We start from the raw sequence: 27,663 nt of genomic DNA, 5'->3' as shown, positions 1-27,663 counted from the left end.
TAGTTCTACAAAGAAAAATTATTAAAAGGCTGAGGAATTACAAGTCCTTTGAAATACATATCACAGGCCTATATGTGTTTGCAAAACAATCTGGAACTGCGAAATAACTACTGAGACACTTTTAAAGCACTACAGCCTCCAGTGTCCTGCAGAGCAAGGGCCAAGATGGCTTTTGGGCACAACCTCCCCTGGCTGCAGGGTTATATATCGTACAGTCTGAGCTGCTCCTTCATGTCCCCTTCAGACATCTCTCCAAACGTGTCACTTTTTTCCTTCATCAGTCTGAAGATGGCAGCCAGCTGCTCTCTCTGAACCCTGTCGAGAAGAAAAGGAGAAGTAGGAATAGCCAGTCCAGGAGCAAGAACATCACTGTTAAATGAAAACGGAGCCAAAGGCAGGTCACTGTGCAAACCTCACTGGCTGCAGGAAATCTGTCCGTGTGAGATAAGGCAGAGATAGCCTCTGGTTCTCCTTCCTCCCCCTTCCCATCTATCCCATCACCCTGCACGTCTCTCTGCAGCTCCCTAAACGTGGAGATAAACCAGCCTGTTTTAACACTGACTTTGGAGTTCCTTAGGGCTTATCTATGCTCAAACTTTCAAGATAACATGACGTGGAATTTTATAAGACCAACATGTGCCAATTTAGCAGACTCCATAACAAACCTGGATTAAGATTCAACAGCCAGTGTCCTTTCCTTCTGTAATGAGAGGACGTAGATACAGAATAATTCAGGAATAGCTATCAAATTTTAGATGCATATCCTAACTTAAAACTAGAGAGCAGATTACCTCCCAGTGTGGACATGATTTTAATCAGCCACTAGAAGATAAGATCACGGGTAGGAATTTGCTTGGATTCAAGTTTATTTGCCAATGTCCAATGGTGAGATGGAGCCAGGTAGCCAGTCCAGCAGTGAGGTGGTTCTTGTGTAGGCAGAGGCTGACCAGTGGATCACCTAGCTCAGATTTTTAATCCCCAGGCAGTCCCATAGTAGATAATTAACCCCCTTCTCCGTGTAACAGAAGATATCTTGATTTTTCCCTACTCTGAACCAGTTAACCATTGTACATCCCATGAAGATTGGTATCTGTGACAGGATTTATTTGTAGGAGGATTTATACTGCTCATCACTGGGGGGTGGGAAGCACAGGAGTGCCATTTGTTGGCAGGTAGCTCATGAACTGATGTAACTGCACAAAAGTCCCTTTTGGGGCAAGATGAATGTGCACGTGGCTCTGGGCAGGGCTGGCTGAGGGATGGAATGTTCCCTCTGCCAGACTCCTACCTGATGGGGATCAGGCTGCTCTATTGCCTAGCACATCTCATTCCTAACTCTCCTGTGGGAGATAGGAAGAACTAATGGGGATATGGTGCTTTATGGCTGTGACAGGGCAGATATAGTTCCTGTTACTTCAAGGCTCGTTTTGTCCCTGCATGAGCGTGAGGCCAGAACTCAGTGACAGCTCAGAGCACAGACCTGCCACAGTCCCAGCTCCTCTCGCTTGCTCAGCACCTCCCATGGGCTAAAAACACAGAATCTGGCTTTTACTCCCACGTGGTCACCCTGTCAAGAGTCCTCTTTCCTGCCACAACCAGCTTCCCACACAGGACTTTAAACCATTTAATTAATCCATTTAAATGCACGCCACTGGATAACCCGGGGTAGTCTTCCTGCAAGGCCTGTGTGGACAAGCTATCAGCTGTTCCACTAGCAGGAGGGGCAATAATAACTACTGACAGGCAAAACCAGGGCACAGTCTTTGCTTGAAAGAAAGGACAGCATCAACGCACCAGCAGGCACCACTCCATGAACAAGATCAGAGGAAGACAGTCAGGAATGAGCAGAGGAACCTTCTACCCGTGCTCCTGAGCTCCTGCTCTGCATTTTCCCCTCTCCTGGGCTAAGCCCCAGCAGAAGCAGGAACAGCAGCCTGTCCTCTCAGCCCCACTGAAGCAAACAGGGCAGGAAAAAAGCAGATCCTGACTAAAGCAAGCTCGTTTGCCAGTTCTTTTCTATTGCAATTAAAATGCAACGGTCCTGCAGCCAAACAAATCCTGATAATGATGTGGGATCTTTTGTTTATGGAAGCCTGGATTTGTTTGCCTCTTCTGTAATGTTTTGTGCTCACAGGAAGAGCATCCAGCTGCCCTTTCCAGATGAGAGGAAGGGAAGCAGGGTCATGAGTGATCAATATTTTATTTTAGATCACCGCTGGGCACCAGAGGGCACGTTGCCAGTCTGGTGTGGAGAAATTCAATACACAGCTTGGCCTCCTGTGTCTGCAGTGCATCCCAGCTGGGAGCGCTCACACAGGTCTGCATCCCTCACTCGGTATTTCACAGACATCAGCACTGCTGAAACCTCTCCAAAGGCCCATTTCTGTGTCTCCAAAATCAGGATCACAGACAATATTCCCTCTCTTTTTTTGAAGCACAACATCAATGCATTTTGGCTCTCCTCTCAACTTTAAGTATCATGACTGTGCATTTGGAGAACAGAAGAAAGAGCTGTTACGGCTGTTACTGCTCTGCACTATACAATCTACTACAAAGGGAAAGCAAAACAAAGATAAAGAGAGAAAAGAGCCTGGGAAGGAAGAGTAAGTCGCCACAAACATGAAACTGTCTTTGAAGAGGAGCTTCTTCCTATCAGAGGCGACCTTGCAAAACAACCTTGTTGTGATCCAGCTTGGTTTGGTTTTTGAGTATTTTTTTTGATGAGTTCAGATCAAACATACCCCATTCACAAATAAAATCATTCTCTCTTCTCATAAATGCTCTCCTTAAAACTATTTGGATTCAGGAGGTCAAACGGGATTTTACTTGTTGTTAACAAAATAGATTAATTAAGTATTTTTGAAGCAGCCTAATTCTTCTTCATAGGCAATTACATTTGCATACTTAGCTCCCTTAGGCTCTTTTTAGTCATTTCAGTCTAGCTGGAGGTTTTACAGTTAGCTGGAGGTTTGGGGCAGTGAGCCATAGGTATGTTAGAGATCTGGGGTTTAGAAACTGCTAAGCACCCGTGTCCACAGCAGCTGAAATCCTGGGCAGAGCTCTGCATTTGGAATGTTGTTAATTGCTCTGCAGCCAAACAAGACCACGAATGCAATACTGCATTGCTTCAGCAGAAAAAGGGGAGTATCCCTGATTTTCCCTCTCATCATTTATGGAAATGTAGTCATTTATGGGATAAAAGTAATAGTGGGGCAGAGTATACTTCTAACCTAAAATCCAGATTTTCAACACAAATTTTTTGAGGAAGAAGTTACAAGCTGCTGGAGGTAGGGAGGACAAGCACAAACCAAATAAACTATTCAAAGGTTTATTGGACCAAACAAAGGCAATTTTTACAGATTCAAGCCACTAGAATTACAGTCCTTTGTATAAGAGCCACCGTCAGATACAAAACAAACAAAACCAAACAAAAGTAAAAAATACCCAGACAGACATTTGAGTTGAAGAAAGAGTTTGACTTGCTGCCACTAGCAAAAATCTGGACTTAACTACCAACTTTGCTGGATGTACATATTGCCATGTAACTTAAACACAACGGATATAAGGCATTCTTTGCATAGTTGGGTGCTTGGGACACAGTCAGCCAGCCAGTACCGAGGAGAGACAGCGGCTGTACCAGCAGGATGTTGAAGCAGAGGGTCCAGATGTGCCTAAATTCATATGCAAACCACTGAACACGCTTGCAGTTGTCGGCTGGGAGGGGGCAGCCCAGCCTCTTCTAAAGCTGAAGCCTCCTGCTGCTCTTTAAACAAGCCCATTTAGGAAGAGTTTGCCAACCCCAGGCGCTGGAAAGGACAACTGTGTACAAGGTTTCAAGTATTGTCTGCACAGGAATTCAAAGGGGGAAAAAAAGCAGCCTGTTGGGTTCCTGATATGTTTGCAGTGTTAGCCAAGAGGCAGTGACAGAGAAGCTTTGGAGGACACATCCCCACCCAGCCTGGTGTTTCTACAACATCACTAAAGGACTTGGACTCTCTTCTCTCTCTGAAAAACCAGCTGGCTTTGATTTAAAACAGAGTATATGCCCAGCCAAATTCATCTGCTCTGTGTGACAGAGCTGAGGGGCAACGCTGAGCTCTGGCTCGATGGACCAGCAAGAGAGGAGGGCACTGGAACAGCAAGCAGGCAGAGGAATGGGGAGTGTGCCTCTCCTGGGACCTCCACTATCTCATCTTGAGCCAGAGGGAACCCCTGATGCCATAGCTGCCTCCTTGGGTCTCTCCTCTTGGGAAGTGGAGTAGAGAAAAGTGAGGATGCAGAAAATAACAGCAGCCAAAGTGTGGTCTCTCCACCGCAAGCAGAACAGCTAAACTATCAAACTTCATCACTTCTTGAGTATCCTGTGTACCTACAGAATCAGCTCTCTGCTAAAATAACTACAGAAGCAAGATTTGGGTCAGCTCAGCCATCATCTGCCATGCCTCACATGGACCCCACTTTGTCCCTCCACCCCTCAGAGTAAAGCAGCTTTGTACAACACTGGCAATCACAGGCAGTTACCAGCCCCCAGCAATACAGAGGAGTTTGACCCCAGGACAAAACAACTTGAGATTCTGGTACAAGGTCCCAGCTGGTCTGAGAGCAGAGCTATGGTTTGCCCACCCCAGGAAAGGAACAACATGGATTTCATGGCCTAATATATGCAGCAAACACAACTAATTGACTTGTTGCATATTTAGTGTTCACTTTGGGTTTTGTTTAGGGGAGAGGGAGGAAGGCTCTTCCCAATCCCCCAAACATAACTCAGGTCACTGCTTGGGCCCAGCCCCAGTCCGTGGAGCCACACAATAGGATATCCTCAAACTTGACAGGAGTTTTTGAAGAACTCAACTTCAGACCAAGATGGGATCCCAAGTTTTGAGGGTTTATGGATTTCTCTTATGGGTGTGTTTGGTTGGTTTTGGTATTTCTCTCAAGCCTTTAATGATGCCAAGGGATGCCTTTAGGAGGAGGCTAGGGACAACTTCATATAGTCTTCAGGTCTGCAAAGAGAAACAGGGAGAGAAATCATTTCAGTCATTTCACTGCTCAGGTTGGTTCATTACTATTCACATAAACGAGCAGGGAGAGCCCTCGGTGTATGTGTTGGGGGGAAGGCAAGGCAGCTTCCCCCTCAGGGCAGGACAAGCTGCTGTTTGCAAACCTCATGCCTCTAAGAAGGACTTTGCTTCATCAACTGCAGCAGGATAGTCCAAACCCAATCGGAAGTGCAAATCCTCTTGTCTGGCACCAAGCTAAGTTACAACCCTTCTGAGTTACTAATAAGAACTGGAGAAGCCAAACTAATGAACGCCAGGGGTTACTGCCTCATTGTCTTGTGCAGAGCCTCCTGGGGCTGCTGGTGCCCTTGACCAGCCCAGATTCCTCTTCCCACCTGTAGCCAGATGAGCCAGGAACAAGTGCTGATTTCACAGGGCAGTGTGCCTGAACTGCTCCACCTTTCTCAATCTTTCTACAGATGAGTCTGTTCAAGGGAAGGAGGTAAAATCCCCAGACTCCCTGCAGGTCATTTCCTTTTGATGGGAAGCCCTCTCAGTGTCCCAGGGAAGGAGGGTGAGATGTGTTTCATGTATGGGGACATCCAGGCACTCCCTCCACGTAGCAGAGCCAGGGTCTAAAAAATGTGGTCCTTTGTTCTCAGCTGGAATCTTCCAGACACTCTGCCCTTACTGCCCCAGCATCTCTCATGCTGAGTGAACCATCCACATCAGGAAACAGCTGGCACAAGGCTGGACAGCTGCCCATGGACACAGAGACCTGCACTGGGGTAGAGGGAAGCTACAACACACCTCACCTACCCTACAAACGCATTCAGACACACCCCAGCCTCATTCCTCCTGGATCCAACAGGGTTCGTGGTCCATAACACCTGAGCCACGTTTGGAAGCCCCCTACTCCAGCCAGCCACGGCATGAGGGTGAGGAACAGCATCTCTTGCTCCTCTGCAAAATCCTGCCTTCTCCAGCAGCCTTCTGAGCGCGGCCGGTGAGCCGGATCCCGGATGGGAGATCATCACGTGGCACCGGGGTTACTGGAGCGACGTTGCCGAGGCTCAGTGGCCGTCCCGTTAGGACAAAGGAAGGAAGTTTTCCGGAGTGGATAATCACTCTGCGGGATTCGCGGCGCTGAGGAGCGGATCATCCCGCTCAAGTCACGCAAGCATAATCAGATTTCACATGTCAGGGCATAAGCTCGTTGCCATGGGGGCCCAGGAGGGGAGGTCCCCTCCAGAGTGCCACAGGTGGAGCAGGGAGGGATGGGGGACATCAGAGAGGGTGGATGAGTCCCTCACAGGGATACTCATCTCCACAGGGCCAGGGTGACAGCTGGGGTGAGAAGATCTCAAAACCAGTATGACCCTAATGGAGGATGTACATCAGAGCCAGGAATTTCCATCTGCACAACAGGGATACTCCTTCCTGGTCCTGGAGAAAGCTGTGAGGGGAACTGGACTAAAGAGCATGAGGCGGTCCTTCTCTGGGACATTGGGGCCATATAACCTCCCAGGCTGAGAAGCTCTGGCATTTCAGCCACGGAACCTAAAAATGTTAATTAGCTTGGGATGGAGGCCCAGAGATTTGAGCCACTGCTCATCCTTGGCTCTTCCCTCCTTTCCATTCTCCTTGGATCAGCATGCTTGCCCCCAGCAGCTCATCAATCAAACCAGGTTAGGGTCATCTTTTGCCAGAAGCTGTATCCTTTCTTCAGATAAAGATTATCCAGGTATCTGTGTTCTTGCCCAAGCCAATGGCCAAGTCACTGAATCACGTGGTTTGTCAGCTGGACATGACTCTGTGCAAGGAAAAGCTGGAGGAGCCCAGACAAAAAGCAGGGTCTGAAATATGAGGGCAGACAAAAGCAGGTCCTGGAATATGAGGGCAGCTCAGGGACTGAAGGTCTCAAAGAAGCATGGAAACTGCATGTCATAGACCTCAGGAGCATTCCTGCTCACCCACAGCACTGACACAAGGCTTCTTGCTTTTGAGAGAAGACAGCAACTCAGCTCTGCAAAACAGGGGTTACTGGTGGCATTCCCATGTGCATCTATCTCTCATGTGTGCAAAAATCCACAGCAGGTCAGGAAATCTGTAGCCCATTCATAAACTTCAGCTTTCCAAAGGAGTCCTGACTCACTCTAAGGAGAGCCCTACTGTAACCATGTCTGGTAATTGCTTGTGCCCTTTTATGGAATAGTTTCATTCAAAAAGATTATTTTCAGAAGCACGGAGCATTCCCAGCTCCTTTCCCTGGCTCAGGACCTTGTCAGGACCATCAGTCCTTTGCTCTGAAATCCTGTCAAGGAAGGTGAACGGCAACCAGGCTCCAGAGTCTTCTCACTCCAACCTAGGATTAACCCTTGAGGATGAAGAGCAGGGAATAAAAGCCCTTAGTGCTGGGCAGGCCTGGCAATGGGTGGTTGAGATCTCTCCAAGAAGTTCCCTCCCATCTCACTGCTGGGCATGGTCCCATCACCACTGTCCCCTATTTTTTACCATGGGGGCAGCCACCATCTCATTTCTGGTGGTGACTATAACCCAGTCTTGAGGTATTGCAGGAAGAATATGGAATGACACACTAAATCTAAGCTTTCCTAGTGGCCCCAAAAGTGTGAGCCAGTTGCTTCAGCCATTCAGCAAAACAGAGAGAGGACTTAAATGCAGAACAGGGAGACAGTGCTTAGAAAAGAGAGAAGGGATTGAGTGAGAGGTACCAAAAGGAGCTTCATCAACACAAATCTGAAATTCCTCCACTGGGACAGAGAAGCTGAAAGGTGCTCTGGGCTTTGGGAAATACCTGCTGTGCCTCGAGCCTGCCAGAACCAGTGTGACCAGGGAGCACAAGTCTCATTGGCTTAGGACAGGGGCTGGTGAGGAGCCAGTGGCACTGGGGGCTGTATCACCCCCAGCAGACCTTGCCCACAACTGTTTTGAGGCAGAAGCTTCCCACATTGCTCAGCCAGAGCAGCAACAGCTGAAAAGGCCAGAGCACAGCCAGGGAGGTGGCTTGGGCTCCTGACCAGCTCATCCATCACTCGTGTGCCCATTCCCTTGCAACACTCCTGACCACCCCAGCCAGCACCACAGCAGTGGGAAAAGCCATGGACAGGCTGGGCTGTGCTTTCCTCCATCACTCCATGTTTGTTCTCCAGCTCACTGAACACCAGTTTGCTCCCAGCCTGGCAAGCTGCCCCAATTCCCTGCATCCCTGGGTCTGTCCCAGCTGCAGGGGAGACCAGGACAGGCAGAGCAGAGCTCGCAGGGAGTTAGCAGGCAGAGAACAGCCAGCTGCCCATGTTGCACAAGGTTAAGCAGAAGCAGATGAAGACAAGTCATGAGCGCTGGGTGAGGGAGACACGGAGAAGCAGCCACAAGCCAGGACAATTCAGGACTTGAGCCAAAAAAACCCCAGGAGCTTAAGCAGAATTGCTGTCAGAACTAAAATCTCATGCCAAGGCAGGGTCAGAGACTCACACCCTGCAAAGGCTACGGGGGAGTTTGCAAGGGTTTCCTCTCTGGGATGGGAGAGGAGGAGATGGGAAGGGGCTTCCTGGCCTCCCCTTCCCTGGCTTTCTGAGGGAGGCATCCTGAGTTACTCTGTTTTTAAAGCTTTTGGGGATTCATGACTCAGTCATGACTATAAATAGGGCCAGGGCTCCAGTCCACTGACATCTCATAGATCAGAGGACATTTTCCCCAGGGTTGTGGAGGCAGGGAACAGCACCAGGCCACCAGCAGACTTCCTCCTCATCCAAGTGAACTTGGGCACCTACAGAGTGAGCATGAGGAGGAGCTCAGCAGGGATCCCCAAACATACAGTGCCCTTTACTCCAAGAGGCAGGTGGGAAGCAAACACAACTCATGCCCTAGGTGTTTGGCAGCTGAAAGCAACCTTGCCCATGGCTGGTGCCATCCCCGTGGCTGGTGGCTGCAGTAAAGCAGTGGCCACCCTGCCCTGCAGAGTGCCATGGCCCTGGGCCCTGCACCCCTTGCTGCTCCTCCTCCTCCCTCAGCCCAGGACGACTATCGTGCTGCAGAAGATGAGAAGCAAACAAATAATAACCCTCACCCCCCAAAAAAGCCCCAACTTACCAGCTTCCCTCATCCAAAAGAAGCACCATGCTGGACAGGACAGGACAGGACAGGACAGGACAGCAAAGCACTGGGTGGGGGGAAGGTTAGCAAAAGAGAGGGAGGAGAAAGAGGCCCAGTTCCCAAGCTGTACGGAGAGGGGAGCGAGCAGGCAGGCCAGGGTTATGTGATGGCAATGCAGGGGGTGGACAGGGACAGATGCCAATGGACAGCTCTCCCAAAATGCAACCTCCCCTGGCCCTGTCCACCCACCTATTTTTGGAGGGCTACTAGTGGAGATGTTTGAAATAGGTCAAGGTCTGTCAACACAGTCATTAAACCTCTGCAGCTGCTTCCTGCCCTTGTGTGCTCCAGGGTTGTCATCACCAACATTGTTTCATTCAAAGTTCAAACTTCAGCACAGTTGTCCCTCAAGCCACAGCTGCATCCCACTTTCATTCAGGATGCCTTGTAGAGCAGGGAAAGGTCTCTCCTCTCTGACATTCCCTAGAACCAGGGTCTACCCTGCCTTGCTGGGTCCAAGCCCAGTTTTTTTTCAGTGTCCCATAACCAAGAGGCTGGGGAGCCTCCCAAGCTCCAGCTGGGGAGCAGGCAGGTTTCCATTGCTTAATTACCACTAAGAAAAGGGCTGAGCTTGTTATTTACAGCATCCAATTCCCCTTGCATGAATTCCAATTTGCAGTTGAGCCCTAGGCTTAAACCCAGTCTGTATTCAGTGTCACCTCGGCCCATCTGTGGCTGGCCAGGAAGTGAGAGGAGAGGATTGAGAGGCAGGAGGAGAGTTTGCTCCTTGAATGGGTCACCTGGATGTGGGAACTGAGTCCATTACCCAGGGAAATTGGGCAGCTATCCCCATCTTCCCTGCACTCTTCCAGAGGCTGGCAGTGGTCTGGGGGATCTCCTGCTCCATCCAGGAGTGCCCTGCAAAGAGCAGTTTGGTGCCATTCATCAGACCCTGTTCAATGGGTCTGCCATGGGGCAGCTTCTGGCTCTTCACCCCCACCTCCTCCTCAATCCCAGAGAGAGGACAGAGAGGAAAGACCTTTCTAGAGCCTGTCAGATGGGATCTGCTCTCTTTTCTCCCACCAACACTCCTAGCCAAGAATGACAAGGAGAGAGCACAGACAGCTCAACCCCTTGACAGCACTGAGGCCAACCAAGGCTTGGCTGGGACCTGCTTTGCCTCATGGAAAGAGAGAACTGAAAGCAGAGACCCAAGGGGGCCATTTCTCCCATTGTTTTCTCTTTTATAAGGAGTGGAGCCTTGCTGCAGCTGTCAACACTTAGCAGAGTCCAGACCATACTCATTTCTAACAGCAAAAATCCCCACTAACCTCTTTCAAGCTTAAGGGAGGTTTGAAGAACATCTGGCAAAGACCACTCCAAACCATCCATGACAGCCGGGCCCTGCACACACACTGGGGAGCTCTTCCTCCCTCCTCCACAGGAGCTGCCCAGCCAGCACAGCAACACCTCTCAGGCAGCCTGGTTGTGTCTCACACTCACACACCTCAGCCCTGTCTGAGCAGGGGCAGCAGCACCACCAGGACTCACATTTCCTGAGCTCCAGCTTTGCACCGTGGCAGCTACAGCTGGCAACAGATGGCCAAAAGCCTCAGGTGCAGAAGGCAAGGATTTGGGAATAAGCTGTGCTGGCTGGAGCAAAGGCTGCATCCTTCCCCTGCACTCTTCCCCTTCCTGCCCAGACTGTTTTTCTCCCCCAGGGGGGCAAAGGCTACGTGCTTCTGTTCCAGGAGGACTGGTGACCCACCAGGTGTGATCAAGCACAGCCACCACCCCAGCAGAAGTATTTGCCAAAAGGATTTACTGTCCTCCTCCCCCAGTGAGCACTCTAATTTTTAAGGCTGAAGTCACCAAAAGCAGGAAGCTGCATCACTCAGTGAAGGTCACATTCCTTCCCCTTTTAGTCCAGATTTAGCACCAGTTGAAAGCCACAAGACTTAAGTGAATTGTAGGCAGGACAACCACAGCTTCTGCGGGGATGCAGGTTAAAACAGAGGTGTTTTTTTTTCTTAAATAACCAAATCTATTGCATGCCTGTACTCTCCTGTCTGAAGTCCTACAGCTCCTCCTGGAACAGGCAAGGAATATTTTCAATGGCATCTCCAAGATTAAGGAGTCCCAAAATTCAAGCTTGTGAACTACACAACAAGCAGCCTCTGAGGACCCACTTGCATTTTTGAGATGTTTCTTACATCTGCTGCTTCACATGGGAACCTGTTGGTCCACAGGAAAGCTGGAGGAGTGACAGGGCTAAAAGTGAACACTAAACCTGTCTCAGTTTTAATAACAAACCTTAGGACTAAACACCCAGTCTGCAGCAGCCCAAATCGGTACAAAGAAGTGGCTGTGGGATGTCCAGCTTCAGAAGAGGTGAGCATCCAAATGTGAGAGCCCCCATTCGCCCTGGAGTGCTCATGGAAAGTGAGATGGAGGCAGAGGGGAGTGGACTCATTAATCGTTATGAGGAGGGAAGGGGAGGGAGGTGTGGAGGGAGGTGGGACAGGCAACCAACTGCGGCTCAAAACAACCCCTCCCCTGGAAAACAACCCAAAAGCAAAATAACCCAAGACACGAGCGGGTGTTATCAGTGCTACCACTACCTCTAAGCAGCAGCGTGTCCTTACCAAAAAGATTTGCAAGAATGTTTGTGGCCGAGGACCTAAGGTACTTGCTACAGAGATGTGAGATCAGAGGTCAGCTCAATCCTGCAACATAAAGGTGGCAAACCCGGGTCACAGCAGGTCAGCAGCACGGTCAGGGCTCATGGAGAGGGGGAGAGGGGTGGAAGGGCAAGGAGAAGGATGCAGGACAAGGCTGAGCCGCTGTGCTCAGCTCGCCCAGCTTACCTGGCAGCAGCCCTGCCCCCTTGCACCACCTGCGAGGCCTGCAATGAAAAGCTGCTGATGCCGCAGTGAAGATTTGAGGGGGGGAAAAGTAAGCCAGCAACAAAGCAAGACAAAAAAAAAATTCACCAAGCTGCCTTAAAGAAATGAACAACACAAATACGGAAGAGAAGAAAATAAAGGAGCAGTAGGAAAAACACGTCTGGCAGTGGCCCTCAGTGGGGAAGGCTGCTCAGAGCCTCCAAGGGACACGGAGCCCATCAGTTCTAGGTGCACTGTCCTGCCCGGGGACTGCTCCACACAGACAAGAGCAGCGGTGCCTGAGCGGTGCCATGTGCCCAGACAGGTCCATCACCCCCTGGAGCCTGTTCTACAGTCCTGAGTACAAAACCCCCATCCCACTGCTGTCCTTAGGCAATGTCCCCTCAGTGTCCCCAGGTGACAACAAGGGCATTTTTTTGCCACACAGGAACCAGCCCAAGGCCCTGCAGGACTCCTGGCCCTGAAAACCTGAGCAGCGATTGCTCAGTTGGTTTGGATGGAGCTACTGGTGCAAAGGGTTTGAATTTGCCAGCTGCAGGTAGATTTTTGCACTGGTGTTTAGCAGGATCCTGAGAAGCAAATCCCATCTAGCCCCATGGGTGTCCCTGACATTCACTTGGCTCATCCCCCCACCACCCTCCCCAGGTGAAAAATACAGTGACACTCACAGCCCTGCTCAGCAGTTTACAGGGTGGGGGCTTCAGGCACAACAGACACATGGAAAAGCAGAAAGCAATCATTTTTTCCTGATGCCACCAATGCAGAATCCATGCCAGAGGAAACCAGAGCTCATTTCTGTTGCTAACCCCAGAGCAGGGCAGGTCTCTGGATTTACTCTGCCTACCACAGTGCCCCTCACACAGATAAACCTCAGCCAACCCAGCTGGTGGCATCACAAAGATGCTGCCCAAGATCCTCGAGGCAAGGTTTGCCAGCAGGATTTGCCTGAGCTGGGGGTGAGCTGTGATCCCCCCTATCCCTGCCTTCCTTGCTGTGCTCAAGTTTCTGCTTGGTTCTTTACACCAGGCCAGCTGTGGTGGTACTTAGACCACAATTTGACAGGCAAGGGGTGACAAACGCCCCTAAATCACTCTCTGCAAACCTCTGGCTGTGGGTCCCACAGCCCTTGGGACAGCAGTGGAGAGAACACCATCTCCCAGGCTTGTTGAGCCACCATGGGGAAATCAGTTCCTTGGAGCTCACCCTCAGGGAGGGGGTATGAGCTGCAGATACCTGTAAGGGAGCAGCCTGCCACAGAGCCCTCAGCTGTGGGGTTATTCCTTCTATAGGCTGGGGAATCTCGAGCCAGAAGTGACAGGACAGGTTTCACCTTTCTTCATGCAGGGCTCAGGGGGATACTTCAGCAAAAAGTGCAAGATGGACAATTCTCCATCCCTACCAGGCCCACTACTTTGTAAATCCCCACCACATCCAGCTGAGGAGACAGCCCTGGGGATGGACACTTGTAGTGTCAGCCCCACCTCAGTGAGCTCTAGAACCTTGTGCTCCCTCACTTTGCCCCAGTGTCTCTGAGTTATGCCCATGCCATCCACAGGGCCAAGGGAGGGGAAGTAACCAAAGATCAGGTCCTCAGGAGAAACCTATCAGCACAGAACTAATGGGATCAGGGCAAATAAACCAGCTGCATTAGCTGGAAAATTTGGTCTAACGTCCAGAGGAGTTCCAAAGGTATTTAGGGCCACAGTGCCTCCATCTCCTCAATCAGTGTGACTTTGTTTGTTCTCATATCTTCCTGGGTGGGAGAGGTCTGGAACTCCAGAGCAGTGAGACACTGAGGGCAGTGTGGGGAGAGAGAGGTCTGAGCACACCCAGCTTGCTCCAAGGGCACATCAGCCAGGTGGGCTTGGGCAAGAAGAAAAAAGAAGCTCAACTTACCTTTGTTCTTCCTCTAGTTCTTCTTTGGACATCATTGACTTGTACTGGTTTCCCCTTAGCTTTCCAGGACTGTATTTAAAAGAAAACTTCTCATCTGCAGCTGGAGAGGGGAGACAAAAAAAGAGCAAGAAATCGGTGAACCAGAGACCTCCCGAGAGTCACAACCCACAGCAGTGGGGTTGTTCCTTTGGGTGCTCTCTGACCTCTGCTCCTGCACCCCAAATGCTCTGGCCACCCCAGCACACTTCCTGAGTCAGCTCCAATCTGCAGAAAGGTGGGCACTGTCAGGGAGGCAGTGTGGATCCCAGAGCAGAGCCGAGGTGCTGCTGGCCAGAGGATGGCAGGAGCTCGGCCACAGCCAGCACTGCAAACAGCGAGGACTGCTGTGAGTGAGCAGCCTGCTGGAAGCAGATCCAAGGAAATCCTACAGCCCAGGAACCATATGCCATTGTTCTCCCTGGATTCAAAGCCTTGCAGGCCCATCTTGGCTTATCAAGACATGCTAATCCTGCCCTGATTAACCCGCAGCATTTTCCGCTTCTCCTCTCCAGACTTGCATTCCTCCTCCCTCCCTCTCCTCATCCAGGGGCCCTTTCCCCAGCTGGGGACTCATGGATGGTGCCACAAGCAGAGCTGTCCCAGCTCTCCTGCAGCCCTTGACAAAGCTTGTGAAAAGAAGTTGCCACATGGCAAATCCCAGGGCTGCAAACAGCACCGAGCCAAGGCAGCCCCAGGAGCACCAACACAGCCAGGTCCAAGTCCCTCTGTCGTCAGCCCTGAGGAGGAAGCCAAGATCTCCTTCTCCTGGGTGCTCTCCCACCCAGCTCTCCAGCCTCAGCCCCGTGCTAATTAGAGCACCAAAGCTCAGACTCTGAGCCAAAGCCGATCCTTTTCCAATCGGATTTTGTTCGAGCATTATTTGCTTTTAAAAACCTCTCCCGTGCTTTATCTTCCTCCAGATAGGAGAAAACAACAGGAGGGGAGGTCAATCCAAGAGGGGGCCCAGGAGGAGCTGCTGCAGTGGATATGTGTTATCCGTGGGCTGCTTATCTGAGAGCCTTTATCTCCCAAGGACCGCAGGACTTGGCTGCTTCATGTCCAGCCACCCAGCACTGCAGTTTCCACATTCCCAGAAACATCTGCTGCTTCCCCGACCCTCAGAGCCCTGGGGATGCTTCCCAGGGGTGCACAAAAGGATGCATGGCCCTGAAAGATTGCACATTATCTCCAAACCAGTATACAGGATGACATCAACAGGACCCCTAAAGGGGTGAAACTCCCTGGCAGGAGAGAAAACCTCAACTTGTACATAACACATGGATCCTCTGCTCCCAGCAGCACAGGAAGCCCCTTCCCATACTCTCCACTGCAATTGTGGCCATATTCATGATTGTCTCTTCTCCTCCAGCTGCCCAAATGAAAAACCCCTCACAGCCCCTCCCCTGCCTTCCTCACACGCAGGATTCAGCACCAGCTTCCCTCTATTTTCCAGTCAATACTGCCCTTAAGGATTTTTCTCCTTGTGTCCAATACCTTGATTTTGGGATTTCTCCAACCCCAAGCTCGTGCCCACATTCAGCTGCTGCCAGACCTTGGGGACCTCCTTGTAAAAGGTAAGTCAGAGCCTGGTATTGTAGGTGGGGAAATCAGAGATCTCAGAAACAAGGAGTGCAGGGCTTCACTGGAGTTAACCACAATAACTTTTACCAATTTCCATGCCAAAACTGTAATTTACTAATAAAATTTGGTGAGTTGTTGTTAAAAAGAGCCAAAAAAAAAAACCAAAACAAAAAACCTAAGCCACTTAAATCTATTTTCTAGAAGAACCCCTTCAAATATTCTCTCCCAAATTTGCCCTAAACCAGGACACCATGCCTGGAGTAACAGGAGTGGGATGGGAATTTCCCAGAGACCTGCCCCCTGCTAATGCCCACATTTCCTCACTTCTTTACATCTCCAGGTTCCTGATCTTGGGGAGCTTCCCTGGGAAGTCCTGGTGGATTACTGCTCAATTACTGATTTGGAGTGTTTCTCTAATCCCCAAATGCCATTGGGGCTCCCAGGGGATGCAGACCCTTTATCCAGCTTTGTCAAAAATATCTGCACACAAGCAGCCCAAGGCTCTGGTGTGCAGCCCCAAACATTCAGCTTGGCCATATTCCACTTCCCCCGGTGGGAAACCCTCCCCATGGGCAAACAAACAAACAAACCTGGCTAGCTGGAAACAAGCAGTAATGCTGTAGCTTATCAGCACTTTGGGTGACCATAAAAGTGCATGGAAAGAAAATTCAGCTGGCTGCTGCTTTGGGAGATATTAGGAGAAAGGAAAAAAAAAAAAAAAAGAGGGTGTAACATCCTGTTCCTTATGCTGGTGCAGAGCAGGAGCTGTTCATTACCTTTGTAAAGCTTGACTGATTTCAAGGACAATTAAGATTGTTTCCCTCACGTGTTTTTTCTGCCAAATCAAGTGAGATTTAGGATTTAGACTGGCCCAAAAAGAGCAGTTTAGTTGCCACTTCCCCAGCAAATAATAAGGGAGAAGGGAGGCAAGTCCCCATCTCCCTGCCCACATGGTGTGATTAAAAAAAGGAGACAGTGTGTGGCTTTGCAAACCTCTGGCTGGTTTTTGAGCTCAGGAACTTTCTCTGCAGATCGAAAAACAAACTTCAGGAAACAGAAAAGGGCAGGCTGGGTTTTCATGTAGACAGGGAAAACACTACAGGAATAGGAGGTGACCTACTTACTGAGAGCCTCCATGAGTTCATATTAAAGAAAACATTTGTCTTTCATCTCTCTGCCCTTGCCTTGCCAGTGCTGTGACCCTGAGCTGGCAGGGTGAGAGCAGCCCTAGGAGAGCACCTCTCTCCTGAATATGCTTGCTCTGGCATGATGCACACGTTATCCCTGCCAGCTCCCTGCCCAAAGTGGAGGGAAGGCTGCTCTGGTGGTTTTGGTCACAGGGCAGCATCCCAGGCTGGTGACAGATGCCTGCACAATCCCCACATGCCCCAGGGGAATCTTTGCTCGCAGGTTGAGTGGGGCCAGGACACACAGGAGACAGCGAAGGAGGGAGCAGGGCTGGTCTCAGGGCACTGCTGGTGTTCCCAGCTGTCTCCTCATCAGCCCGGGCCATCGCTTTGCCCAGCCCCCTTAAAAAATGCTTCAGAAACAGTGGGAATAATTCAGGAGAGGAGCCAGGGGCTGCCTGCAGGAGGTGCTTAGGGAGGACACAGTGCTAGCCAGGTCCCACAGCCAGGGGACATCACCTTCCCCCATCCCATTCCTAACGATGCCCCGCGGTGCCAGGGCAGCCCTGAAACAGCTGGACCCACAGAAGCAGACCCTGGCAGAGCAGCGTTGCTGAGCATCCATTTGGCAGGATACACCCATCAACCCTCAAAGCAGACCTCCCACAGCCCCCCACGGTGACATCCCCAGCCACCAGTGCTGCGAGGAAGCCCAGCAGGGTGGAATGAGTGTATTTTGGGAACCCTGTCTCCAAAGGAGCTTCCCCTGCCTTGCAGAAATGGCACCAGGATTAAAATTCGATTCTCTGTGGCATTAGGCATAATCCTCCTGAGCTGGGGGATTGCCACACAGCACCTTCAAAGAGCCAGGCAGAAAGTGGGGCAGGGAAGGGGGAACACCCCAAGGCCTCCTGCTGCCCCAGCTGTCCCCAGCCACCCCAAGCCAGGACTCCTGGGGACATCCCAGCACCTCCAGGGCTGCTCAGGAGAGCAGAGTCCCTGTCAGACACACATTCAGGCACCATCTGTTTCATTTTCTTAGGACTGCAGCAGTTGTCACACCAGTTAGTCAATTAATCATTTTCCAATCAACTAATTGGCTAATCAGTTAAACATGGCCCTGACTAAAGCCCCTAGAGATTGTCCTGGATGCAGCAAGGAGCTTTTGGAGCAGCTGCATCACAAAGCTACCCCATGGCAAACAGCCCAAGGGCATCGGGGGAAGGGGTAGGAATTTCCTGGAGGAAGGAGACCATCCCCAAGCACTCAGGGCTCCAGACCCATCCATAATCTCCCTGCAGAGTTCTGGCTTGCTTGGCACTCACCATCCTCATCCTCCGGCTCTCTCACCACCAGCTTCTCGTTTTCTGAGTCCACCTCTTCCTCCTGGAGGAGTGAAAAACAGAACAGCCATGAGGAGAAGGTGCTGTGCTGAATAACCCACGTTTGGTTGTGGCAGGGCTGGGATGCAGAGCCTGGAGCTCCAGTGACAGGGATGCACACCCCTTCCCTGCTTCCTCCAAGGAACAGGACAAAAGGATGCTCGCTAATGAGTGAGGTTTATTAGTCTGCTTTCCTCTCACTAGTCAGTTGCAGTGATCTGGCCCACCCAAAGGCTGTGAAATGCAAGTACCTCCCCATAATCAAACAGATATTAAGGTTTTTAAGAAGAGCCTTGTGCTTGAGCACCTTCCTCCCAGCTGCACCCTGCCACCCCTCCTGCCCAGGGACAGGCAGGGGACTGAGCCAAGAGCCACGGGGACTTCTGTGTGCCCCCAGGCCAGGCTTGGCAGGCTGTCCTGGCAGTAGGAAAAGGCGGATCCCCAGCCAAAGCCACCTTGCAGCCACGGGCCGAGGAGCTGCTCTGAAGCACAGGGACATTCACCAGTCAGGCCCAGGGGTCGAAGGCAGCACTGGGGGGTTGTGCTGGGACCCCTCCAGGAGCCATCACAGCTGGTGTCTGGAGCACAGGTGAGAGCAGCAACAGCACATTTTGGGTTTTTTTTAAAGGTAAAGCAATTTTGGAAGTCTTGGGGTTCCCTTCTACAAGATACAACAAACTTCATAAAGCCAAGATTCCTTGTCCTGTGCAGAAACTCCAAGCAGGGAGACAGGGGAGCACCCCAGCTCTGGAGATACGACAAGGACACATGGCAGAGCCCCTGCAATAGAGATTTCCTCCTGCACAGCCCTGTGCTCCAGTTGCAAACCCCTGTGAGCCGAGCCATGGGGTCAGCAGCACCCCGGGGTGTCTCCTGCAGCCTCCTGGCCCCGTGCACCCCATGGGCTGGCAAAAGGGGAAAGCACCTGCGGAGAGGGAAGCAGCATGGGGGGAGGCTGCCAGGACCCTCATTATCAAGGGACACAAAAGCTGGGGTGAAGGAGACCCAAGGAGAGTGACACTGACCCAAGAAGGACCACGCACAGTCGAGTGCCAGCTGTGCAGTGCAGAGCTTTGCAGGAGCTGCTGGAGCACAGCCCTGGCCCAGAACTGGGTTCGTTTGTCATGGGGGAGGAATGTGCATTATTCACAGCCACTTGGCTTCCTCTGGCCACTCTGTTCCCCAGAAGGAGATGCCACTGGGACCCCTGCCCGCTGCAGCCACGGCTATTTTGGGCCACACTTCCAAACATGGGCACTTCCCGCTGGACACCCGGGCTTCCCCTGAGGATGGCTGGGGAGGTACCCAAAGGAGTGGCCTCAGGGAGGGCACAGGGAGGGGACACAGCTCTGGTGACTGGGCCACAAGTCCAGGGCAGCAGTTGCCCATCACATCCATCTCTCCCTGTGAGCTGGGACATCCCCTGGGAGACCCAGCTCTCAGGAGCAGACACAAGGAGGGAGATTTCAGCCTCTTCCTTGCCTGGGCATTAGGAGCTCAGCATTAAACAATGAGAGCAAGCAGGAAATTTGGGTGGCAAACCTCCAAGGAAGGAAAATAGATCTGCACCAACACAGAGGAAGAGACACTTGACAGGAGTAGAGAGGGGACAGGCAGGGATGCCAGGCTGGCAGGCCACAGCGTGCCGGGGCCATCTGGGTTCGTGGCAGCCAGGAGCTCCCTACACACACATTTCTGCTTGGATGGCTTGGAGGCAGATGCCAGCACCTCCCTTCCCCCCACGCTGTGGCCCCAGACTCCACATCCCCATCCCTCTGCCCTCCTGGGGCTGCTCCCTCCCTCCCACAGCCATCGTGGTCCAGCTGCCTCAGAGGGCCCCACCTCACTGACCCCCATCCTCGGGGCACCACAAACCTGGCCCTGGAACACCATTCCTTTCTGCCTTAAATGGGCTGAGGCATTAAGAGGCCACCCAACCTCGCCAGGGGAGAACAGCAGGCAAGCTCTGCCCCCCTGCCCACGGGCACTGCCACCCTGGGACAATGCCCCACCCGTGCAGGGACGCTGGCACACTGTGCGCCGTGCCACCCTGCCCAGGCTGGCTCTCCCTCCCACACACCTCTGCATGGCTGGAAAGTGCTTCGTGGCCACTTGTGTCCTCTGCTTGTCCTCTGTGCCCGAGGCTGGGTCCAGGCGAGGCACCCAATGGTGGGATCTGGAAAAGGGCAAAAGCTTTGAGCACAAACACCCCTGAGCCCTCCCTGTGCTCAACAAACCAGCCCTGGCAGCTTCAGCACACGTGGACAAATCCCGAAGGTGGCCAACAGCCCACCTTGCCCCATGCCTGTGCCGTGTGCCGAGCCACGAATGGCTGCTGGAGTGAGGAGCCCCAGAGACCTCCAGTGCCCGCCCTGCAGGCAGGGTTTGGAGCTCACCAGCTGCTCCCCGTGGCAGCCCCAGCCCGAGGGATGGGACCAGTGCAGGGAGCCGTCAGCGAGGGGGGCTGGCTCTGCCAGTGCCAGGCTGGGCTGCCCGTGCGCCCTGGCGGGGCTCAGGCAGCTGCCCGGGATGCTGATGCAGCAGAAGGGAGAGGACATGCTCGGTTTGTCAATGCTCTGCCAGCTGCCTTCTCCATCACAGGCAAACATCCCCTGGAAACCTCCCCATCCCATCCTGCAGTGCTGGGGCTGGGGCTTCCCGGCCCGCTCAGCCCCACAGCAGCTGTGGATGGCCTCGACCCCGTGCACAGCCAGCTTTCCCTGGCCAAAACCTCCACAGATGAAGGTTTCCCTGCTGTGCCTGCAGGGCTGTGGAGGAGGATATGCGTGGGCAGGGAGCAGGGACAGTGTCCCTTGGCCTTGCAGTGGAATACCAGCATAGGGCCAGGAGCAGCTCTGGGCTGGCTGGAAATGCCAGCAGGGACAAAGCCCCACCTCGAGCCTGGCTGTGCCCACAGCCCCTGTGAGCCAGAGACGGGGGAGAGCCCTCTGTGCCTGGAGCAGCCCCGGGTTTCAGAGCTCTGAGCCCTGCCCTGGCCAGTGGTGCTGCTGTCCCGGCATCCTGCAGGGATGGGGGAAGGCGTTGGGACAACACTGGGAGACTTGGGACACCACAGAGGACATCAGGGCACCTCAGGTGCTGCTCTTCTGTAGGAAGCACAGCCCAGGGAGAATGCAGGGAGAGTTTTAAGTAGCTGGGAGTCACTAAGGAACAACTGGAGAAGAAAGGACCTGAGTGCTCTGTCCAAGAGCCCACAAATCAGCATCTCTCCAGCGCATGCCGGCCACGAAAACCTCCCCGCAGGAAAAAAAAAAAAAAAAAAAAAAAAAAAAGGCGAGAAGCAGCACTGCAGGGAGCCGTGCACGTCATTATCCGGGAGCATCTGGAGGAGACTTGACACGGGCCGCCCCGAGCAGCTGCTGCGGCAAACAAAGATCTCATTGCCGAGCCAGGGGACGCGTTGGGCGGCAGCTGCCTGGCCCCGGGGCCACGCAGGGCTGGGAACGCTCCCTGCCCTCTCCTGCCTGCGGGCAGCACGGGGCCAGCCCAGCCGCAGCACATCCCGTGCCCCGCGACCTCTGAATCGTACCTGGGCACAGCTCGCCCGGGGCTCCGGAAAGCCCAGCGTTAAAACCCAGCAAGTCATCCACCTTAAAGAACAAGGCAGCGATCCATCTGTCCCGGCGGCTCCCGGCTGCAGAGCCAAGCATTTGCTGGATGATCGCAAACGTGCTGCTGCCCTTTAGCTCCATGGCCACGAGCGAGACACCCGCGCGTGAAGCTGACTCTGGCAGCAGAGTCTGGAGCAAAGCAGAGCGAGGACAAGGCTTCAGGGACATTCTGGACACAGCCAGCACTGACCATGGACAACCCTGAGTCTCCCAGGGGAGGATGGCTCAGGTAGAGGAGCGTGGCATCGTGACCCCAAAATGCCCCCTCAAGGCTCTGTCAGCACTGAACCCTCTCCCAGCCTACAGGAGATGGAAGCCAGGCTTCCCACTGCAGCATCATCTGGTTTTCAGCTCATTTCTGGCCATTTCCTCCCCACTTCCTCCATCACTGCTGCAAACCCTTCTGAGCAACGGGCTTCTTTCTCAAAAAGGACAAGAGGGGACTTTGGGGGTGGTGTGTCCCTCACCCTTTCTCCAGGGACAGCCCTGGCTGTTATGGGCAGGCTGGGGACAAATAAGTGCCCCTGCTTCAGCCTCCAGCTTCAGGAAAAGGGAAGATCCCAGGCTGCAAAGCCAGAGGAGAAAATTATCTTGGATTAAACTCCTGGGCCCTGTGTGTTGCCATTTATGGCTGCACTTTCTGCTCCAAGCCTGATGCAAGACATTGCAAGAGGGAAAGAAAGCAGACAGGAGAGAGCCAGCCAGAAAGAGAAAAACCAGGAGAAAAGGGGAAGGAAGAAACCTTTAAAAAAAGACTAAATAATAATAACAATGTTGGGCAGAGTTTAGCAGAGCAAAGCGGCTGCTGTGTCAGCAGCTCCCCTTCACCCACCACTGGGGCTCTCCATCCTCCCGCTGGCCAGAGGAGCAGCTGCAGGTCAAGAGCAGTTTTCCAGCCCTGGTGATGGTCCTGCCAGCTCTGGGGTGCCTGGAGAGGATGTCCCTCATGTGGAGATGGCATTTTGCAGGTCTGAGTCCACCAAAGCATGGGAGCATCTGCTCCTGCCACTTCTCCTGTCACTGCTATGGGCAAGGACAAGCCACGGAGGGGGCAGAGCATTTCTGAAGCTCTGGGACCATCCAGCCCTTAGTGAGGATCAGGCAGGGCCAGGGCTGCTGAGGAGAACTCTGTGTCCCACAGCAGGGTGAGGAGCCCAGCTCAGCAGCACCCATCTCTGCAGGCACCATCACATCCAGCCAGGTCATTCCCTTTTTGCTACAGCAAACACCACACACCAGGACGTCCCTTGCTGCCCAGGTGAGCTGCATGGCATCCTTGGCAGGCCCTCACCTGGCAGCCCTTCACACAGGTGGGCACTTCAGGAGGCAAAGAGTCCTCGTGGGCTGTGCTCCAGCAGTGCCCTGGCTCTGGCACAGCTCCAGGGCCTTACCCAGCCCACAGCTCCCAGGGCAGCAGCCCAACCTCCTCGTCCCGTGTAGGGAACACAGCGCAGACCCCAGTGCCACCCTGCCCCTCACCACGTCCCAGCTCAGCCCCGTGGGGGGATTCAGGGCGGGCACGACATGGTCACAGGCTCCTGGGGGGTGACACACGTCCTGTCTCACTTCCCAGTTTCCAGCCACTGCAAGAGATGATGCATTTGTCCCTGGCACAGGCTGCTCTGGGTGAGAGCTGGGCACAGCTGAGCAGTCAGGGATCTGGGTGGGGAGCCCTGCATTCCCTGGCAGTGCTGCTGCCAGGGCTGTGATGGGGGGTAGCACATCACCACATCCCTCTCCAGTGCCCTGGGGAACACTGGAGCTCCTGTCCCAGCCTGCTGGCAGTGCAGACACAGCCTGAACAGCTGCCAATTACAGCCAGACTTAATTAGACACCCTCTCCCCTGCAGCACAGGGAGGGCAGGCAGGAGGCATTAGAGGGGGAAATGATGACTTTTTAAATGTAAAGAGGGCTCCCGGTGGGAGCTGGGTGGTTTGTGCTGCCCGGTGTGTCCAGAGGCACTGGGAGCCCCCAGGGAGGCACAGCCTGGGGTGGGAGGAATGGGAAAATGCACCAGGAGCTTGGCAGAAGAGACAGATGAAGCCTTTGTGCCTCTGCTGTCCAGGTGACAGCCCCCGGCTGCCCTGCTCAGGCAGGGTTTGTGTGTCCCCTCTCTCCACTGTCACCCACTTGCCCCTGCTCTGTTTGAAGCCCTCAGCTGCAATTAACCCTTGGCAAACCAGCCAGGCTGCCGTGCCCCGGCACTGCCCACTCACCCTCCCCATCTCCAGAACATTTTGGCCAGGATGGCATCCCAGAGGTGACTGTGGTCCAACACTGAAAACCCTGCCCGGTCCCTGCCACCTGTCACTTCCAGGACAGAATGGCTCATTAGAGTTGAAGTTTCTGACCGTTTCTCACAAGAACCACGCTCCACAGCCCCAGCGTCGCTGCTGTTCCCACCCAGTTCCCACCCAGCAGCTTTTCATTACGGGATTGCTTTGACAGCACTGCCTCATCCATTAACGAGCTGGGGATGGGGATGAGAACAGACAACGACAGACTAATTAAGTTTTTTTTTTCAGTGATGGGAGCCAGCAGAGACAAGGGGAAACACTACCAGCAGTTAAGGGAAACAAGGACTCCTGGGCTCCTTTCCCTGCTCTGCCACTGGTTCATTTTGTAGCCCTGAGCATGATGCTGCAATGAACTGGTCACTGCAGAGAGGGGCAGGGAGCCTTCAATTTTAGCGATTTTATCAGCCTGGCAGGAGATGGAAGCAAGAGGGAGGCTGAGACTCGCAGCTGCCCCAGCAGATCCCAGTTTGCACAGGCAGGGAGCAGGGAAGGAGGAGGCAGCGGGATGCACGGCTCCAGCCCGTCATTAACACACCGAGGCTGCTGTCCCTGGGCGGGTTCATCCATCAGCATTTTGGTCGAGTGGTTAATGGCTGCGGGCAATGCGAGCCAGCCTGGCACACTGCGTGCTAAGCAAACAGGGGGGAAGAAAATAAGGAAAGAAAATAAATAAGAAAAGAAAATAAATAAGGAAAGAAAGCTCTCTGAGTGGCGAGCACAGCCCTGAGCCTGCTGATGTACTGAGAAGCCCTGAGCCTGCAGGAGCCAGCAACCGGACAGGGTCTGCCAGCCTCGTCTGCTGAGTCACATCAGGGGACCGCAGCCCTCGGCCGAGCCAAGACAGGCTGGAAAGGGAACGATTCCATCAGCAGCCGCCTGCAAAGCACTCCCTGCTCTGCCCAGGGCCCGTCCCATCCCTGCCTGTAACATCTTCTGGGCTTGGGTCTGAGTGGTGCTGGAGGAGGGGAAGGATGAAGCAACTTAGAGGATGTTCATTGGGAGCAAAACCAGAATCCAGGGAGATTCTGCAGAGTTGTGGATGGTCTCTCCCGCTCTGCCCACAGCACCAACCCTTGGATCAGCCGACTGGGCACTGCCACACGTGTGTGGTGCCTGCTGGAAGTGCACGTAGTCCCTCATAGTCCCTCGGCCAGCTGTGCCACCCGGCCCCGGGGCCGGCCAGCCCGGCCAGGCAGCACTGGCAGCTGCGGGACCATGCGCGGGCCACGGCTCCCAAACACTCACTCAGCAGCGAGAAACGTCGCTCCCCCTCCCACTGCTCCCCACCACCACCCAGGTCACACGTGCCTGGTCCTGACCTTCCCAAGGGGATGCTGCTCAGGCCCAGGGTGACTTGTTCTGCCTTGCTCACAGAGTGAGGGAGCAATTTCCCAGGAGGAAAAGCTGGCCGGAGCCCTTTGCTGCTCCTTTGCTGTAAGAGTGGCTGAGGGCAGTGAGGAGCCCACAGGGCACAGCCAGGCTTCTGGAGGACACAGAACTCCCCATTTCTTGAACTAAGAACTCATTCCAGGCACACAAAACCCTGTTACTGCACCTGTGCTGAGTGGGGATAAAGGAGCTGAGCCCTTCTCTGAAGACAATAAGCATTGCAGCAGTGCCTGTTCAAAAAAATCAGGGCTGAAGAGCAGCCAGAGGGGAGGAAAACATTCCCAAGACATGAGCTAGCAGCAGAGGAGCTGCAGGCTCTGGCAGCCCTGGATCCATCTGTCCCAGTGGGTGCTGCACCTGACCAGAGGGCAGCTCCAGCCAAGTGGCCAACTTTGGTGCTGAGCTGGCCCAGCCAGGACCCAGCTGGCTAATGGTGGCCCAGGAGCTCTCCAGAGATCCTGATACTCACAGGCACTGATAAATCACACAACAGAGAAATAGATGTGGTTTCCAGGATGCTGTGTCAAGGCATGGGACTGCTCGAGAGCTGTATCCATGGGCAAGGGGAGAGGCAGAGCTCCGAGGCTCAAAAACCACCAAGGGAGGTGCGAGGAGCACAGGGAGGCAGAGCCACATCCCAGCCCCAAGAGCAGGTCACCCGTGGGTGTTGCAGAGCATCACAGCACAGAGCAGGGTGTGCAAGCCCCCGGGACCTGCCCAAGGCTATCCGGTGAGTCAGTGGAGATGCTTTCCAAGGCGAGGGCTGACTACGCACTGCCCGGCAGCCTGGAAACAGTTGCTGAGGATTACAAATGCTGCTAATAATAGCCAGGAGGCGACTGGGCCCCAGCCCTGTGCCCCGGCCCAAACACGCTGCCGGCACACGGCAACGCTCCCGCATTCCCGAGCCACCCCAGTATTCCCTTCCCGGCCTTTGGACAACGGGCCACATGGGAGAAAGCCACCAAGGCAGGGAGTTCAGGCGCCTCAGGTTGTCACCGAGTCCCATCCAGGCTGGGCAGAGCAGAACAAGATCTTCCCATGGACACTGGGTCGCTCTTTTATTTTTAAACAAGATCCGGTGGAGGAGGAGGATTTACCGGGCGTTTATAGGCATCACTGCCGCCCCTAGCCCCTCCAGTTCAGCCAGGGGTCAGAGCTTGGGGCCAGCATCCAGCTGGGGCTGGGAAAGAGTGGGGCGGTCCCTTCCCTGGGGCAGGCAGGGACAGCGCAAGGAACCCGCGCTGGCACGGGGACAGTTTCTGTAACCCACAGAAAAGGGATGTGGACGGCAAGAATAAACACAAGCACATACCCCAGCACCTGGATAAGCTCGTGGGGAAAGGAAAAGACTCCCAGGGGTTAGATGTGCACACAGGAGAGGCTCACACTGATACACGCTTCTCTTCCCTTAAATCTTCACTTTCTTGATTATTTTTAAGAGCATTCCTTAGGGGACGGGAGAGGGAAGGAGCCAGAAACATCCCCCCAAACTGCTGCCTCCTCCGGGGACAACGGGCTTGTTTCCACCCGAAGACAAAAACACGGGGTTTGCCGGGACCTCTCTTATTTTAGGGGAAAACCCTAAAACCCTCCCCGCCACCCGCGGAGACGGAGGGATGCAGAAGTGACACCACGGGGGGATTGGGGGACCCCGGCTGTGGGGACCTCGGGGAGCCGGCCTTACCTTGCTCTCCGCATCCTCCCGGTGCCCGGGCTGCCGGGGCTCCTCGGGCGGCTGCCGGGGCTCCTCGGACGGCTGCCGGGGCTCTGCGGGCGGCTGCCGGGGCTCCGCAGGCGGCTGCCGGGGCTCCGCGGGCGGCTGCCGGGGCTCTGCGGGCGGCTGTCTGGGGATGCTCTCGGCCGCCGCGGGGCTGGGCTCGGCCGCGGGGCCCGGCTCCGCCGCCGCCTCCCGCTGCTCTGCGACCGCTTCCTTCCCCTCGTTGCCCACTCCGACCTCTTCCACCGGCACCCGGCTCCCCTCGTCCTCCGGCCCCTTGGTCGTGGCCGGTGCCGCTGCCGCCTCTTCTCCCCCGGGGCCGCCCTCCCGAGCCGGCTCCGCCGCGGGCTCCCGGGGCCGCTCCGCCGCCCGCTCGCCGCCGCCTCCCCGCAGCCTCAGGAAGACGGAGGCGAGGACGAGGGCCAGCACGGTGAAGAGCAGCGGGACGGCCAGGTACAGGTCCACGGCCAGGTCCATCCTGCCCTGCCGCCGGAGCCCGCCCGACCCGACTGCGCGGCCGCGGGGGGTGCGCGGGCAGCGCTCGGCCGGCGGCGGGGCTGGGCCGGCTCTCGGCCGGCTT

At 54.2% G+C, this 27,663-nt stretch overlaps 1 protein-coding gene across 4 annotated transcripts; it reads right to left on the bottom strand.

The window, feature by feature from the left end:
* Positions 1-27,663, bottom strand: MXRA7 (matrix remodeling associated 7). 4 transcript variants are annotated; one of them, XM_053994825.1, is made up of 7 exons: positions 27,051-27,663; positions 20,125-20,220; positions 17,988-18,048; positions 13,916-14,015; positions 11,981-12,031; positions 11,759-11,839; positions 3,313-5,003 (listed from the first exon to the last, which is right to left on the bottom strand). In XM_053994825.1, the coding sequence occupies exons 1-6, from the start codon at positions 27,558-27,560 to the stop codon at positions 11,806-11,808; spliced, it is 852 nt and encodes a 283-aa protein (XP_053850800.1). In that variant the 5' UTR covers positions 27,561-27,663; the 3' UTR covers positions 3,313-5,003; positions 11,759-11,805. The 4 variants fall into 4 exon arrangements, with proteins under 4 accessions (XP_053850799.1, XP_053850800.1, XP_053850802.1 ...); XM_053994826.1 differs by lacking the exon at positions 3,313-5,003 and having other exon boundaries at positions 11,981-12,018; XM_053994824.1 differs by lacking the exons at positions 3,313-5,003; positions 11,759-11,839; positions 11,981-12,031 and adding an exon at positions 1-315.

The sequence above is a fragment of the Vidua macroura genome, chromosome 19, assembly GCF_024509145.1.
Source record: "Vidua macroura isolate BioBank_ID:100142 chromosome 19, ASM2450914v1, whole genome shotgun sequence".
Classification (NCBI taxonomy): domain Eukaryota; kingdom Metazoa; phylum Chordata; class Aves; order Passeriformes; family Viduidae; genus Vidua; species Vidua macroura.
Note: the sequence above shows the minus strand (reverse complement) of the source record. Positions and strands in the feature narration are given on the sequence as shown.

Excerpts from the sequence above, each read along its gene's own strand:
- MXRA7 (XM_053994824.1), bottom strand. The coding sequence starts at position 27,560 with ATGGACCTGGCCGTGGACCTGTACCTGGCCGTCCCGCTGCTCTTCACC. Across the intron at positions 18,049-20,124 it reads CACTTTCCAGCCATGCAGAG|GAGGAAGAGGTGGACTCAGA; the intron begins GTGTGTGGGAGG and ends TCACTCCTCCAG. Across the intron at positions 14,016-17,987 it reads AGAGCCGGAGGATGAGGATG|CTGCAGATGAGAAGTTTTCT; the intron begins GTGAGTGCCAAG and ends TCCCCTCTCCAG.